General features: G+C 35.0%; 2 protein-coding genes across 2 annotated transcripts in view; both read left to right on the forward strand.

Annotated features, from left to right (window-relative positions):
• Positions 1-1,716, forward strand: part of LOC117123975 (radial spoke head 10 homolog B-like) — an 11,803-nt gene extending 10,087 nt beyond the window's left edge. The window contains exons 15-17 of the mRNA XM_033270076.1: positions 2-85; positions 445-599; positions 988-1,716. Coding sequence (XP_033125967.1) covers positions 2-85; positions 445-599; positions 988-1,131 — 383 coding nt within the window. The 3' untranslated portion in view covers positions 1,132-1,716. The remainder of the gene's footprint in view (position 1; positions 86-444; positions 600-987) is intronic.
• A 3,242-nt stretch (positions 1,717-4,958) lies between these two features.
• On the forward strand, positions 4,959-16,642 carry LOC117123913 (gamma-butyrobetaine dioxygenase-like). The gene is made up of 6 exons (XM_033269982.1): positions 4,959-5,095; positions 6,005-6,712; positions 8,103-8,208; positions 8,953-9,152; positions 13,780-13,943; positions 15,808-16,642. The coding sequence occupies exons 2-6, from the start codon at positions 6,054-6,056 to the stop codon at positions 15,984-15,986; spliced, it is 1,308 nt and encodes a 435-aa protein (XP_033125873.1). The 5' UTR covers positions 4,959-5,095; positions 6,005-6,053; the 3' UTR covers positions 15,987-16,642.
• Positions 16,643-17,162: the final 520 nt, after the last annotated feature.

Below are 17,162 nucleotides of genomic sequence, written 5' to 3' on the forward strand. Positions count from 1 at the left end.
GGTACAGCAAGGTCAGGTACTGATGAAGCTCAACCTCTGCTACAGTCAATGTTATCAATGGGTGATGCCACTGAACATGCAGAAGGTAGTGTTTTGTGTATTTTATGCAATGAACTGCAATAAATTTACTTTAAAAAATGATTATGATCATAATGAAGATAACTTTATTATTATAATACTGTATGATCATCATTATTTTCATCATCATACTCATCATCATCATCCTCATTATTATCCTTATCATCATCATCATTATCATCATCACCATCATCCTCATCATCCTTACCAGCCTATTCATGATATCCATCATTATCATCATCATCATCATCATTAATATTCTCATTATCAGTTCAAAGAATGGTGTTACCGAAACACATTATATTTCGAAATCATGGTCTGTTATTTACAAATAATATTTTTTTCCACAAACATTCTTTTCTCTAGATGATATAATTGAAGAAGAGATGGACGATGAGACGCGCGAGTTTAATTTCTGGACGCATCAGATTAACATCTTCTTTTTGAGAAAGTTGTTTCCTGCCTATGAACACATGGAGAAAATTAAAGAAAAGAAAGAAATAATTAAAGCTGAAGAACGGGTGAGCCACAAATAGTATAAAAATAACATATTATCATTGCAGGAGAGCACAGGATATTGACATTTGAATACTTATTTTAGGATGAAATTAGGCTCCTCATTTTATGAAGTTTAAACATGGGATATATCTGTCTCTTATACACATCTAGATGTGTATAAGAGACAGTTATATATATAATATATATGTAAATATATTATATAATAAAATGATAGTATAACAAATGATTTATATGTATTATACATATTTAAATGTATACTCTTTATATACACTTTAGTTTTTATTCAATATATATTTGATTTACATAGATTTTAAAATTTTTATTAATAAAAATAATTTGCCAATATTTTCAATTATTATTTTACCAATTGCCTGTTTCCCTCATTTTTAGGCTTTGGCTGAACAGTCGCTTCTGAAAGAACAAACAAAAGAAGACACCTCTAAACATCTGGTTGTCAGATCAGGAAGTTCAGTTGAGTTGAAATGCGAGGGCAGTGTTGTCATCAGTCAAGCACCCATTGATTCTAAACATTGATAATAAACTAGAGATGAACCAGCTACTGTACTAGGTTATTATTGGTTTATAGTTCGATTGGAAAAACCTGACTGATTAGCTTCAATAACAGCTTGATAGAAACTAAAGGTGTGTTTGCATTGGTCAAACATAAGCATATACCAAGTCAGTTTGAACAAAATCCAGTGTGAACAACTTAGGTACCATCACACAGGTATTGCTTTCATCCAAGTAAACATTTCCTAGGAAGAATTATCGGGTGGTATTTACTGAGCAGAAAAGTCAAAATGTCAGCAGCAAGAATCAGGTAATCTCCTGAGGAGTGCTCACCACAACTGTGCACCTTTGAACTTTTCATAGAATATATTCATGATTAGACCAACCACACATGTGCAAAATCCTACTACTTATTGCTTAGCAACAAGCTCAGTAACCAAGGTTACCCTTCTACTTGGTCAAAATTCATTCAATATAAACACGGCATAAGACAGATGATATTGATTATTGTAAATATTGTGAATAAAATAATAATTATTTATCTTTACATATTTAGAAAATATGTCAAACGATTCATCAGTTGTAAATAAATAAGCATATGCTATGATATATTGTTATGTTTGTAACATTTTTATTGTCATCATTATCACCATAGTCATTATCCTCATCATTGTTATTAGACAGAGCATAATTATAGCGGACTGATTTTCAGCTGATTTTATTACAAAATTCAAAATGACTGTTATGGATGGATGGATGGAAACACCAAGGAATACCCACAAAAGTCTGAAGAAGACTTATTTCCAGTGGGGTCCTTCTGGTAGTGACTAGGGATTACACCAAGAGACAATCCCCAATTCTGAATAGTGTGCTGCGTTTGTTAATGTGCACACAGGCCCAACGGCTTAAGGCTAACTCAAACAGCGCCGTACGATGCAGCCCATGGCAATTTGCGTTATAGAATATTGAACATGTTTGATTTCTAACGACCGTTTAAGCCTGTTACCTGACGATGAATCCCATCAGGCTGCGGCCTAGTAGTACGTCCTACTGTACTTAAGCCTAGGCCTACACTAGTTTGATGTCGTCGGGGTATAATTTCGTCCCTAAATGCAGCGTGACCACTAGGGAAAATCAAATTCAAGATTGGGTCTAAAAACAACAGTAACAAAATACAAACAAAAAACAAAAAATAACAGTATTTAAATTATCTTTAGAAATAACAATGAGTTGATAATTGGGAATACTCGTCTGAAACGCTTTTAATTCGTTAATGCCACAGGGTCCCTCTCTAACCCCAGCATTTCTCAACAAATGGAGAGCAGCCCTTCCCTGTTCACATCGGCCCTTTCTCACATTATACCATCTTTGTCTATTATAAATTTTATCCTCAATCATTGAGATCCCGGTGACCATCGCTCTGGCACAACAGATATTCTCATCCAACCCATTGTTAATTCTAATGAGACATCTACCCCCCAAATTTTTTATCAATCCCTTTTCTTACCCTACCACCCCCTATAGGCATTCTAAAATGCAAAACGTTAATTTTTAAAGTTTCATTAACAAATATATCTGCTCGAGATTGTAAGACTTTCATTATAGCATTAAAAACAACTTCAGGGGTCACGTGATCCCTACGACCGAAAGGTGCGCTTCGCTCATTGGTTGATTTCAGTCAGACGTCATACGTACCAGAGGATGTTTTGATCTTTTCATTATACGTTATTATTCGTCAGACTGGGCCTGTCATTAGAAAAACTCGCTATGCGTCATCAGTTTGAAAAACCCGCTATGCGTCATTAGTCAGCTTATCCTTTTTGGAACACTCACATTCGAAAGTAAGTTTTATATTTATTAGATTAGTATTATTATTTAACATCATGACAATCTCAACAGTTCTTTTCAGAACTAATTAGAAAGGAGTATTATTATTAACATACACCTACCCTCATTATGCTAATTAAGGGATTAATAATATTGATAAAATTAATTCAGACCTATCCTCATGCAAATTAAAGGAATATTATTATAATTATTAATATAGGCCTACCATCATTATGCTAATTAAGGGATTAATAATAAATATAGACCTACCCCCACTCCCCCAGTATTACCCTCATATGCTAATTATGGATTAATAATATTATTAAAATTAATATAGACCTACCCTTATAATTCTAATTAAAGGATTAATAATATTGATAAAATTAATTCAGACCTAACCTTATTATGCTAATTAAAGGTTTAAAAGTATTAATATAGGCCTACCCTCATATGCTAATTAGAGGAAAAAAAATTTATTACTACCAGCTTATTAATTTCAAGGTGAAATTTCCTGAAGTGGTACTATAACTACTTATAATAAATCAACAGTGGCAGATCTTGGAATTTAAAAGAGAGGTGAACGAGGGAGGGACTTTAAACAGACCGAGGAACCACCCACCTCAAGAACATTTATGATTAGGGCATCTCTAGATGGCCGGAAATTGCACTCTCGCACTTCAATTTGAATATATTTTTCTTTTTTTTTCCTTAAAAATAGAATAGTCATAATCCCGAAAAATGGACATGAAAACCAGATCACATTCTAAAAACAAACAGCAGTCACTAGGACATACATCAGGAGCCGACTCGGTGGAGGCATATCCAGGGAAGGGCACAGATCTGCTTTGAAAGGTGGAGGGGGAGGGTATTTTGTGTGTCGATACCAACCTCAACCCCACCATGGTTGGAGCTGAGGTGAGAGAATTTGAGGAAATATTACCTCTAGATGGCCAGAAATAACACTTTTATTAAAATTCATCATCATCACATCACCATTAGTCAAAATGAAGCGCCAAAAAAAATTCTCATGATCTTTTTATCAGGATTTTTTGACAACCATAGAGATCTTATTAATGTGTGTGTGATATACCATAGAAAACAAAGCTTAAAAACATTGTCTTTGAGTATGTACTTTACATAGGCCTACTTCAAAAACGTGATTTACCTCTCGTGTAGTACCTCTCTAGATGGCCAGGAATGACACTTTTATATAGTAAAATTCTTCATCATTACATCACCATTATAGTCAAAATGAAACGCCAACAAATTTCTCATGATCTTTTATCAAGGATCTACTTAATATCCAGGACAACTTAGGCCTAACTATAGCTTACTAATCACAAAAAATCACAACTTTTTTTCGCATTTAGCACAATTTTCTTCACTTTTTATTGCTATCAATATTATTATCAATTACTACTATCGTCCTCATCCTTATAATCATTGTTATTATTATTATTACTAGTAGTAGTACAGTAGTATTATTAAACCAAAATTTAAAGAAACTTGCTAAAGGAAAAAAACGAAATTGAACCACAGTATCGCATTTCTATCTTAAAATACCTGGCCTGATATTTATGGATTTAGGACTATATGTGTTGTATTAGGCCTATGTATAACGTGTACTGATGCATATTTACATGTTTTAGAAGTATTCATTTTGAGTGATCCCAGGAAAGAATTTGTATTGGCTCAAGAATAAGCTTTAAAATTTTAACACTGTGTACCAAGGGGAGGGGGAGCCGCGGCTCCCACGGCACCCCCCACCCTGGATACGTCCCTGGATTCAATATTTCGACATTAATTGTCATCATCAGTCTTGTGTCTTGTGTTAATGCTCTACCTAACTCTAAGTTGTGTCTCACTTGGAATGCGTTGCTTAGGGGCTGAATGTTTTGCTATATTAATTAACTTGGCCTGGTAGGCCTGTCTACACATACTAGGCCTATGTTTTAATAGGCCCGGTTTTTCCATACCCCCATAATTATATCCACGTACAGTATTTCTATATTATTCTGGCTCTGGTTTTAACTGGTTTAGTCAGTTTCAACTGCCGTTAGAAATCAAGACCGTCATACCGCCACATTGTCTTGTGAATGTGGTTTTGTTGTTGCTCTCCAACGATTTGGGGGATCCAGTTCATCATACATCACTTTATGTGGTTAGTTTTCTGCTTTTCAGTAGGCCTACTAATTAGTGGATAAAACATTAATTTTTTTTTATAAGAAAAAGTTATGAAGACACTGGGTTTATGTTTGTTTTTGTTGTTAAAACTGTGAAGATTACATAGTACTATAGTACGCATAGGCCTACGTAGGCCCTATAGTTTCAGTTACAGTACACTAGTTTGTAGTATAGCAATTTTGTTTCCATTACAGCCTACATCTAAGTTTGTTCCAGAGTCTTCAAAATAGGTCTAGAATATTCCTATTAAACGTTCAGTTTGTTGTAACTTTCTTCGGATTATAAATAAGTTTGTTTTACAAAAGCAATTTTCAATTACAATTCAATTTTTATCGAAAATTTTTGACGAAAAAAATGAGGATTTTTTTTGCACACGAACCTTAAAAAAATCAAGCCGAGCGTCCAATAATACAAACATTAGTGGACGCTGGGGAATAGGCAAATAACATTGGGGGTTACAGTGATGACGTCACGATTGACTTACAATTTGTAGTATACGGTAGCAATTTTGTTTCCATTACAGCCTTTCTGTAGATCACTATTCTTTTCCTGTCGATAACCACACGGGCTTTTTATAACATGGCAAAATTAAAAAGTGGATAGGCAAAGATTATATATCTGTTAGGGCAAACATTATTCGTGTTAGTATTGTTATTACTGTTGTTTTAATCACACTGAACCGTAAGTGTTGTGTTCTTCTAAGGCCCCATAAAAAAAATATTAGTTTATCACACCCTCCTTCATCCGTTTCGGGAAAATTCATATTTTGGTTTCTTTCCAATCAACATATATTTTTTTATTTTTAACTCATCAGTTTTTATTCTTTGATAGGGTGATAAACTAATACTTATGAGCCCTATTCTATCAAATGATTTTTTTTTTATAGATCCATAGATCGCTCTCTCGTATTCGACACAAAAACTCGTTAGTAAACTATGGCAAAGGCACTTCAAGTTTTAAGATCAATTGGCCTTCAGACAAAAGATTTCTTTAGGCTGAGTTTTAATTTGCAGAGAAGCAGTTATGGGTACAGAAAGTTACACATGTCTTCGTGGATTCAATCTGAACACGGATCTCGCATTCCTTCAGCACACATTGACGGCAAAAATAAATGGCTGAATCTTAAGTGGGACGGAGAACAGTCCAAGAATTACCCTTATGTTTGGCTTAGAGATAACTGCAGATGCAGAGAGTGCTACCATGAAATAGCATCGCAGAAGCTTTTCCAATTCAACGACTTAGATATTGATGTTGAAGCAAACGACATACATTTTACTGATGACGGCACTGCTGTTATCCATTTTTCTGATGGACATAAAGGAAAATACCCGTTATCATTTCTTGAAGGGGAAAAATTTCCCGCTTTCTCAGATCCTTTACGTCAGTTAAACAAAGAGTTGTGGGGGAGTGAGTTACAGGGAGCAATACCTACATTTCAGTTTTCTGATGTAATGACGGATGATGACGTGTTGTTGGGATGGTTGACTGTGTTGCACACTAAGGGGATCGCAATCCTACAAAATGCTGGTACTATCCCGACCGAAGTTAAAAAGATCGGCGATCGAGTGGCGTACTTGAGAGCAACTTACTATGGGTAAAATTCCTTTACATAATACTTCTGACAGCATAGCTTAAATTGAAATTTAATCTATACTTCTTTACTCTTTAAAAATACATATTCAACCGGCTATGCTTCGAATTTACCTAACCTTTGAAGGTTAGGGTTAGAATCCGCCCTCACTAATCATCAAAGTATAATTTTAATTGTAATTATATTTAATAATTATTATTTATATAGAAAACAATACGACATAGGGCTTATAATTATAATATAGGCCACACACGTGTGTCTGAAACTAAATATAAGCATTTTCACCATGGTTTTATTTATTACAAACATATTCTTTCACCATCATTACACATTGAGGTGCTTCTTTTAGGTAAAACGATCGATCTTAAATTTTCTTTCTTGAGTTTGGGACTATTATGTGTTTAAATAACCTAGAAGGCTAACCCTAAAAATCCTTTAAAAAAATGCGCTCGAAGCGCGCAAAACATTTTTGTGTTTTTAATTCTTCGTCGGAATTGATCAAAACTCCCTAAAATGTGCAATTTCTAGAGGAAATTGGCCTACTTTAACAAGAAATGCGCGCGAAGCGCACGAAATTTGAGATTTTTAGGCAATTTCAGGGGGTGAAAGGGCGTCTTCAAGGGATGGGGAAAGATTTTCCACAGACGGATATTTTCCCCTTGTTACGCCACTGCGGAGAATATCTGACGGCATAGATCGAAGGAGCTATGGACACACCTTAAAGTGGAGAAGGCGTTGCAGGGTGTTGTGAGTCTGGTCATTATGGTATCTTCCTTTTTATTCTGTCTTTATTTTTCTCTTCTCTTTTTCTTTTCTTTTTTCTTTTCCTTTTCCTCTTCTGTTTCTTTCCATCCCTCTCCCCTCTTTCTTTTCTCTTATTACCCAGCCCAGTACGACGGCTTGGTCAGCCCGGTAAAAACCGTCGGGGGCGGGGGGGGGGTGCAGTTTGTTGTTGCTTTGTGACATCTTGCGTGCGTTTGATAAAGACCTGGGTTATATGTTATATTTTTTCTATTGTTTCTTTAATAAGGAGAATGAATGAATGATAATAATCATACTTTCAATCATAATCAACAAATAATAAAAATAACTATAATAAAAATGTATATTTAACCGGCTATAATTTGATTTTTTTGCCTGAACTTGAAGGTTAGGATTGGAGTCGGCCCTTATTAATCATCAAAAAACAATTACAATTATTTATAGTAATTATTTATTTTGAATGTTATAATAATCATAAAAACATAATAAAAATATTTGTAATGAAAATAATATTAAGATGAAAAATAAGATTAATAATAAGTATAGTATGCTAATACTAATTTACCAATGGATTATGATTATTATAATCACCTGGTCTAAGAATTGTCATGAATTTGTTTTGATCATGTAGAGAAACGTTTCAAGTGATGAGCAAGAATGATCCCAACAGCATCACCTACACAGACACAGCTATAGACTTCCACACCGATATCTGTGCTATGTACAATCAGCCTGGTGTAAGTAGTGTATCAGACTCTGCACAATGCTGAGTCGAGTGGTAAGGCAGGTGCGCCGCTAACAACCTTAAAATAAGAGCAGCGAAAATGTTCATTTTCAATGATCAAAGAACAGCGACCTATTAAGAATCTTGAAAACAACTTGAAATTGAGGGGTGGGGGGGGGGGGGGGTGGAGACCGATGGGGCGCAAAGGTGATGGGGCTATGCATCTAGTTTAGACACTCCGTTGGTGGAACTGGAAACAACACGTAGGCCCTACGTACTTTTCAAGTAATGAACTTTTCCACAAAGGCACGCGTCGCCTGTTAGATATTGTTGCTTAACGTCCCACCAAACGATAGCGTAAACGTATACTTAAACGTGCGCTTGTGGGACAGCACCTCTTTTTTGGGTGAAGTGAAGCGTGTATTACTCGCTCTCATTTGATTGGTCAGTTGTTAAGTTGTTTTAATCTTTTAAGCTTGTAATCCAGACCCTTGTATTGAATTGCCCCATGTGGGATGAATAAAGATACGTATATTGTATTGTTGTGTACTGTATTTTTTTTTTGCTGAACATATGCCGAACGTCTTTATATATGTACGATAAAGAAAGAAGAACATCTTTAAGATTGTACTATACTATCGAATTGTGTTCATTGTTCTTATTATTTATTGTTTATAGCTCATTACAACCTTATGAACTATTTTGAATTTCATCATCTATAACCACTATAATTAGGCCTGTTACGTTTGTGTTCTAGATGCAGATGCTTCATTGCATTAAGCAGTCGACGGAAGGTGGCGAAAACCAACTTGTTGATACATACAAAGTCGTAGAAGACTTGAAGAAAGAGGAACCAGAGGTGCACAGCATTCTGAGCAGTACTCTGTTTGAATTTACGGATATCGGTACAGATATCTTGAACGATTTTCACTTTAGAAGCTCCAAGCCAGCTATTAGGTAAGTTATTAATGCTGTAATCAATATGCCTACTTTTTGAATGAATGATATCTAACACACTTGATGTATAAACGAAAAAGTGAAGCTTATCTTAGTGAACAAATGTAAATACATTAGAACCCCTTAAGGGAACACCTTCGGGACCAAAAGCATGTTCCCTTAATAGGGTGTCCCCCGACATACATTCTTTATAATTTTATCTTAATTGTTTTAAGAACGAGTTACCGTTTAATTATAACTAATTTATAACAATAATGAGCAATGCAAAAAGTAATTCTTTTAAGGTATGATATTAACAGTTACGTAATTAAAACTACAAAAGTTATATATGTTCCCGATAATGTTTCTTTATTCGAGTGCAATGTTAATGACCAAATAAATTATTCTTTTGAGCTTTCTATTGGATGCACAAAATAGAATACTATTAATAGATGTTACCAACTTAGAAATCAGGGTGCAGGTTTGTCCGGATAGATTATAATCCTATATCAAAATACACAAAACAAGAAATCTCCATTTTAAATGGTAAAAATTTTATTATTATAATAACCTCGCAGTGAACTTGGTTTTCGTTTATTTTTTCCACTTCATTTTCCCCCCTCCCACTTCATGAAAATTATATTGGTTTTTCCGTGGTTTTTTTTTACTTCCTACCACCTTTTAACGAGTTCTGTTGCAATTTTAAATTAATTTCTCATTAAAGCAATTGGGAAAAGCCCTATGTTCTTTTGTTCAAACAGACATAATTCTAGTTATAATAATATAATAATAATAATAACAATAATAATAATAATAATAATAATAATAATAATAATAATTATTATTATTATTATTTATACGAAGTAACACATATACTAGGCATCCAAAGCGAATTCTAAAGATGGAAAGAAAATCTGTTCGATGTTAAGGTTATTGCTCAAAAGGTATTAAAATATATATTTGAATGAATTTGTTCTTATTTTTTGACTGCTGTAGTTGTTTTGATGCAATAAAAATATATGCGTCCCCTTAGTTGGGATGAAATTGTATTGATTTGACCATTTTGCACACTCAAAAGTGTAGAGTTAAAACATATATAGCCACTCGTTTCACGGAAAAGTGTCCCCTTAATAGCGGTGTCCCCTGAATAGGGGTGTCCTAAATGAGGGGGTTCTACTGTGTGTGAATAAAAGAGTTTATTCAGTAAAAATGTAGTTGGAAACAGAGTTGGTAAAACGTGTAGGTAGTGAAATCCTCAATGATTTCTTCCAATGAACCAAAGGTAACTGAAGGGAAAATCACATCAACTAAAAGCCAACTCTACGGTACATGTAACACCACTTTAGAAAATGCTGCAATATGAAAAAACATTATTATTATTACATTGTTTTCTATTACTTCACAATTCAATGACCCGTATATATATATATATATATATATATATATATATATGTTATGATAATGACGACGATGGGATAATGCGACAACACAGATGATGATGGAATAGTGATGAAAGCGATTGTGCGTTGATAATAATCTTCGGTGATTGAGAATAGGGCGGTTACCATAATGATTATGATAATGACGATGGTGGTGATGATGACCAATGCCGTAGCCAGGATTTTCACACATTGTGAGAGATTTTAAGAGTGGACCCAATCAGTGGCGTAACTACCGCAGATTCAGGCGGTTCATTATAAAAATCTAAAAAATTAAAGCAATGCATGTATAAAAATCTGAATTAATAGTATTTATCTATATATAATGAACATCTTTAATTTAAAATTGTTAATAATGTTAAAATTTAAGCAATTACAGTATACATTAACTACCGGCGGTTCTGTGAAACTGGGCCCCGTGGTTTAGGAACCCCTGGGGACAAAATTCTCTGGTGGGGTTCAAATTGTATTTTTAGACCACAATATTAGAAATTGGCATCACAATAACTTTTGAATTTGACCAGAAAGTTAATGTTTCAGTTCGACGATGACCCCGCCGTGGCGTCGTACGACGGGGTGGAGTTTTCCAGGCTTTTCGGACGGGGAGGAAGGATTCTGATTTTCACGCACGCCACTCACAAAGCAACAACGATTATATTAAGATTAAAATAGTTCCAAAACATGCCATTGATACATTACAATCATAATGTTTTACATAACGTGTATTCACAACTGTCAATTTTTTCCTTGGGACTTTTTAGTCCCTGGAACTTAAGAAGGCACTTTGCATCATCTGCTCCCAGGTAATCGGTTGTAACTTGAGCTTGTAATTATTGTCTTCCACAACATCAGAACCGAAGGTTTCTATTCCTCATTGATCACTTCGTTCTCTTTAAGTATTACTATTATAAGACTAAATATAAAAACCACTCAATCTGTTGATATTTCTTTGCACCCTGACGGGGCCGTTGCATGACTTGAGCCCATGGACCCCTGTGAAAACATAGGCCTCATTCTAACATTGATCTTCCATCTCATGATGTTTCTTATTGCTCTATAAGTGTACACTTATCACCTGGTAGATCTGTCCATGGAGGAATACCTACATAATCTTTTTGATGTAACAAAACAATCTCCAATGCTCCAATGAGGGCACTATAATAGAGGCAATAGAGATCATATTAAAACATGCTTAAATCAGGGAGATGTAAAAGGTGTTTTGTAAGGAACTGAACGTCGTGAGTTCGAATCGTGCGTCGGTGTTTATTCTTTTTTTTTTTTCTTGTATAAATGAACATTCTAAGATATTTGAGAAATGTTTGGCAACAAAATTAGAAGAGCTAAGATAGAAATGTTTACATACACGTGTACAAAATTAAAATGTCTTAAAATTGAAAAAAAGAAACTGATAAGTTTTACATGACTTAGTATAAAAAATAATCAATAAAGTAAGACTCGTTATTGTGATTAAATACTTCGATCTTTTATTAGATCATCATCAGGAATTATTTAATTAATCAATCAGCCGAGTACTTAGGAGAACTGCTCATAACAACAGAGAATTTTTCAAATAGGCCCTAATTAGATTAAATAATTTGTACAAAATTGAAATTTCTTTAAATTGAAAAAGAAGTCTTAAAATTGGGGGAAAAATGTGAGTGCCAAGACGCGATTCGAACTCACAGCCTGAGATTTGTTTGAACCATCGCATGCAACCGTCGCATAGATGGCACGGTAAACCGACCGCTCCATCCATACGAAGCGTATCAAAGTGGTAAAGGCAGTAATGCACAGCCCTTGCTGAAACCCAGCTAAAAAAAATAAAAAAAAAAAAAAAAAAATACACAGCGAATCAGCAAAAAAAACATACAATTTGCAGGGTTACTCATAGAGCTCCTCATCGGAGCTAAAAATCATACCAGCAGTCTGTTATCCGAAACATATTCACCTGTAGGCCTAATTAAAACAAATTGACAGGTTTATTATGGGAGGGTCCGTCATAAAAATTCCTCTCACTCCCTCCCATCTGCAACCAATTCAGCCATTGAGGGAGTTCTTTTTGGTCCGTTGTGAACAATTGCTAGAACATAGGACGAAAGCATGTCTTAAACATGTTTGGTGATGATAACGCTAAATATTGACCAAGGCCTATTTAAGTTTCTTTCTCTTTAAATGATCATAGTTTTATACCGTACTGGCACTTTACTTCCATAAGTACAGTAGTCATTATTCAGGCCCCAAAAAGCTACACTGGAAGAGTGTTCTTTGGGAGCAAAATAGTCCAACTAACTGTAGATTAAATGTAGACCACTTTAAAACTTGGGAAGGGACCAATTTTACACCTAAAATATAACTAATATGGTCCCGTTTTTAAAATATGGACCCATTTCATGTGCCGGTATATAAATTAATGCATAATATTAATGTAAACTCATTTCTTGTGTATAAACTTAATAGCGTGGGACATTTTAAAATCTGGAACCCAGTTTACACAAAAACTCAAAAATGTGGACATATTTGAAAAATTTGGAACCTTTTATGCATAAATTAATGTAACTATTGTGGACTAATTTTTATAAAGTAGACCCATTTCACGCGTGAAATAAATAAATTGGACCTATTTTTAAAATCTGGAACCCTTTTATGTGTAAAATATAACTGAAGTGGACCCTTTAGAATTTGGACCCATTTCACGCATAAAAAAATACAAAAAGGGGACCTATTTTTAACATTTGGACCCTTTTATGAGTAAAAATGTTATAATGTGAACCCATTTTTAAAAAGTTGACCCATTTCATTTCATATGAGTAAGTAGGCCTAATATTACTTAGTTTATAAGTATGGACCTATTTTAAATGTAAATTTGGTTTGAAGGGAAATTAAGCGGGACAGTCCCGACTGTCTCAATAGCTGGCTACGACATTGATGATGATGATGATGATGATGGTCATGATGATAATAGTCATATTGGTCATGATAGGGATGGGGATGATGATGTTGGATGATGAAGATGAGATGACGAGAATGATGATGATGGTGGTGGTGATGATGACGATGATGATGTTGAGGATGAATCCGGCTAAACACTTTGTGATGACTGACTTGGGTAGAGGTTGTGACGATCCGGTGGTGTTAGTGTGTTATTTGAGATTGTGTAATGCCCTTCAAATTAAAAATGAAGATTAGGGTGTTTGATATCTTTGATGTAGCTACGGATTCGAAGGGAACATCAACCAAGTGAGCATTCATTTTTCACGTCATCACAGTATGAATGTACCTCCTGAACAAGTTTATCCAGTGTACAGCGCCCTCAAGGTTTTATCTCGCTACCTATATCACGAGGAAAACATTGTAAGACATCGACTCTCTCCAGGTAATTCGTTTATCGATATATGTCTGTTTCATATTATTTTTTGTTTATAGCGAGTGTGTATAAATACAGGATAAAACAAACACCGTACTCGCGCGAATAAGCGCCTGGGTGCTTAAAATATTTTTTACACTTTCTGAGGGGCACTTATTCAAACGGGGCGCTTATTTAAACGGGGCGCTTATGAAAAACAGAGTAGAAATTGAGGGGGCGCTTATGGAAATAGATGAAAATCGTAGGGTTCTTATGGGAAATTATTAAATTCAAGAGGCACTTTTTTTTGAATGAAAAAAAGATTATATAAGGACATTACGAATGGTGGTTAGAAAAGATAATCGTCCAGAGAACATAGCTCATGACAAGAATGCGTGAATATTTACATAACAGCAAAATACCGTAGCAGATGCAAATAGCTTGTTAGCCATCGGCCGATTGAGATTAGCAGGATGGCAGGATCATTGTATTTTTTATTTGAAAACTCAGATGAGAATGTGCTAAAGGTGCAAATTGTCGGAAAAGAAAAAAGAGGAGTAGGACTAGGCATAGACAAATATGTAAAAAGAGTAAAGTTGGAAATACACTGTCTGTCCAGGGATCGGAGCTCTCATCTGTCCAAGAGAAATATCCTCATTTTGATATTGATCTAAGAAGAATGTGTTTCCACTCTGCAGCTCAATTATGCCAACAACAGCAGTCCCATGATTAATTGGGTTATTGACTTGCTAAAAAGAAAATATTATGATATTATTTAGGGGGCGCAAATTAAATGGGGGCGCTTATTCAAACGGGGCGCTTAAGGGAATTTTCACGTTAGGAGAGGGGCGGTTATTCAAACGGGGCGCTTATTCGCGCGAGTACGGTATTTACATATTTAATTGTTCTGCATATAATCGTGTTGTGCCTGTGTGGGTCACGCCTACTACCCGTCTATCCATCATTCATTCATTTACTAAATTATAAAAATCTTTCAATCTCAGATTACCAAAATACACTCAAAAAGAATATAGTTATTTAAACGTGTTAAATTTTCAATTTGGTAGCCCTGCCCCTTTCAAAGAATTATATAGTGACGTACCTCATTGATTCCAGCCAATCAAAAGAATAAAAGTAAAGTGATTTTTCCATTCTGTAATGGCTTTCCGCTGTTGAATGTAAACTAAATGAAAAAGAAAAAAATATTTGTAAGTTTTTGGTTTCTATAACTAGTTGACATCGAGCTGCCAAATCAAGAGTACAGTGCGATTATAATAAAGGAAGATATTTTTGTTCACATCGTTGGATAGGCTATTAAACTAGGTTTTGTTTTTATTTTCCGAAACCTTTCGTTTTTAAGGAACATGTGTAACAAATACTGAATTAAAAAAAAAAAACTTTAAAAAAAATATAAAACGAAACGTACTAATGTAACGGAATGGAAGTCCTGTCCAGATTATCAGATTTTCTTTGACAAAGAAACTGTTGTATGCCCATATATAGTCATGATGTGCCTATATATGGTCATGATGTGCCTATATATAGTCATGGTGTGCCTATATATGGTCATGGTGTACCCATGTATAGTCATGATGTGCCTATATATGGTCATGATGTGATGTCACCATGACCATATTTAGGCATGTCACATGTTTATGTCAAATGAAGTTTGATAATCTGTACAGGGCTTTAGGATATACTGTCGGTGTTGAGCTGATGTAAAGTTGAACAATAATTACTTTGTACTTTGTAGACTCGTATGTCTCATCATGGAGCTACATGGTATCTTTATTGCCTTCAATAGTTCGTCAATTATGTTGATTGAATTTTTTTATATTTCGTCCTCAAATCCAGAATATAAACCAAATTTTTCTGTTTTATAATCATTTTATAGGAGAGATTCTCTGCATGGACAACAGACGATTGGCTCACGCGCGCACGAAATACTATATTGATCCAACCATTAAAGGTGTACAGCGTCAACTAGCAGGAGGATACATGGACTGGGATGAACTGAGCTCATTCTATCGTGTTTTGCTTGAAAAGAAGAAGAAAAACGAGAATTCTAACTAGAATGTATTTATTTAGTTTTCCATGTTTATGGTTAATTTGCATAATCTTTTTCAACAGTCTTGTTTGTATATTCTTCAAAAATTCCAAAAGTTAAGGCTTTTTTATTAATTCGTTACATATGTGTTTTGTTTGTGAAGATGAATATAATCTTTGTCATTGTTCATTTATAGGGAAAAGTCAATACTATGAGTTCAATTTCATTGCAATTTAGGCTTACTATTACTATGGATTGCATATTGCATGCATATCTACTCATCAGTAAATGTTTTATTATTTTTATTATAATTTTTTGGTGTAATTTTTTCTGAATTGGAGGGCCCATATTCTCTTCAGTAAGATAATTTATTCATGGGATTAGGTTGGAAAATCCACAGACTAATAGTGCAGTGTAGTACTAGTAGGCCATTGAATTATTTTCATTTATTTCTGTGATTACTGCCTAATCCCTCCCGCTAAAATAAGACTAACTAGGCCAACCCCGATTTTACGAGGTCGGTGAAATTATGCATGAAGTCAACATACGAAACCACGCCCCTCGGCTGAACCCGTTGTATTTAGCAACTACAGTACCTGTACCTTTGGCTACGTTCAGACCTGCGAGATACGCCAGGCGTATCTAACGCCGGGCGTACGTTAATCCATGGCGTAACTAGCGAGATGTCCAGACTGGGCGATTAATGAACGCTAGCGTAAGTATTCGCGCGGTCTCTTATACACATCTAGATGTGTATAAGAGACAGCCTTTTATAGGTTTATTTTGATTGGTCAAATCTTGGCTGAGTTCAAAATCACCGATGCATGACTGTCGTAAATCATTGGCGTACGCTAATCTGGGGTCTGTTGCTGGATTACCGTACGCCAGTGATTGCGCGATAATACTGGTGTTCGCTACGCCGCGCACAAGTTCACACCACTCGATTAACGTTACGCTAGCGTAAGTCGTTGTGTCTGAACATAGCCTTATTTTAGAGTTCCTATAATAGGAACTCTACCTTATTTCAGAGCCATATATATAAAGGCTACGTTCAGACCTGTGAGATACGCCAGGCGTATCTAACGCCGGGCGTACGTTAATCCATGGCGTAACTAGCGAGATGTCCAGACTGAGCGATTAATGAACGCTAGCGTAAATATTCGCGCGAAATATTCGTATTCGTAATTCGCGCATTTTATTTT

The sequence above is a fragment of the Anneissia japonica genome, unplaced genomic scaffold, assembly GCF_011630105.1.
Source record: "Anneissia japonica isolate Jap-2015-1 unplaced genomic scaffold, ASM1163010v1 scaffold287736_len1891122_cov214, whole genome shotgun sequence".
Lineage (NCBI taxonomy): Eukaryota > Metazoa > Echinodermata > Crinoidea > Comatulida > Comatulidae > Anneissia > Anneissia japonica.

What these genes read in the sequence shown, in the direction of transcription:
- LOC117123913 (XM_033269982.1), top strand. Translation starts at nt 6,054, where the DNA reads ATGGCAAAGGCACTTCAAGTTTTAAGATCAATTGGCCTTCAGACAAAA. An exon ending in AGCTCCAAGCCAGCTATTAG is followed by an intron (nt 9,153 to 13,779) that starts GTAAGTTATTAA and finishes TCTTTGATGTAG; the next exon opens with CTACGGATTCGAAGGGAACA. An exon ending in AAGACATCGACTCTCTCCAG is followed by an intron (nt 13,944 to 15,807) that starts GTAATTCGTTTA and finishes ATCATTTTATAG; the next exon opens with GAGAGATTCTCTGCATGGAC.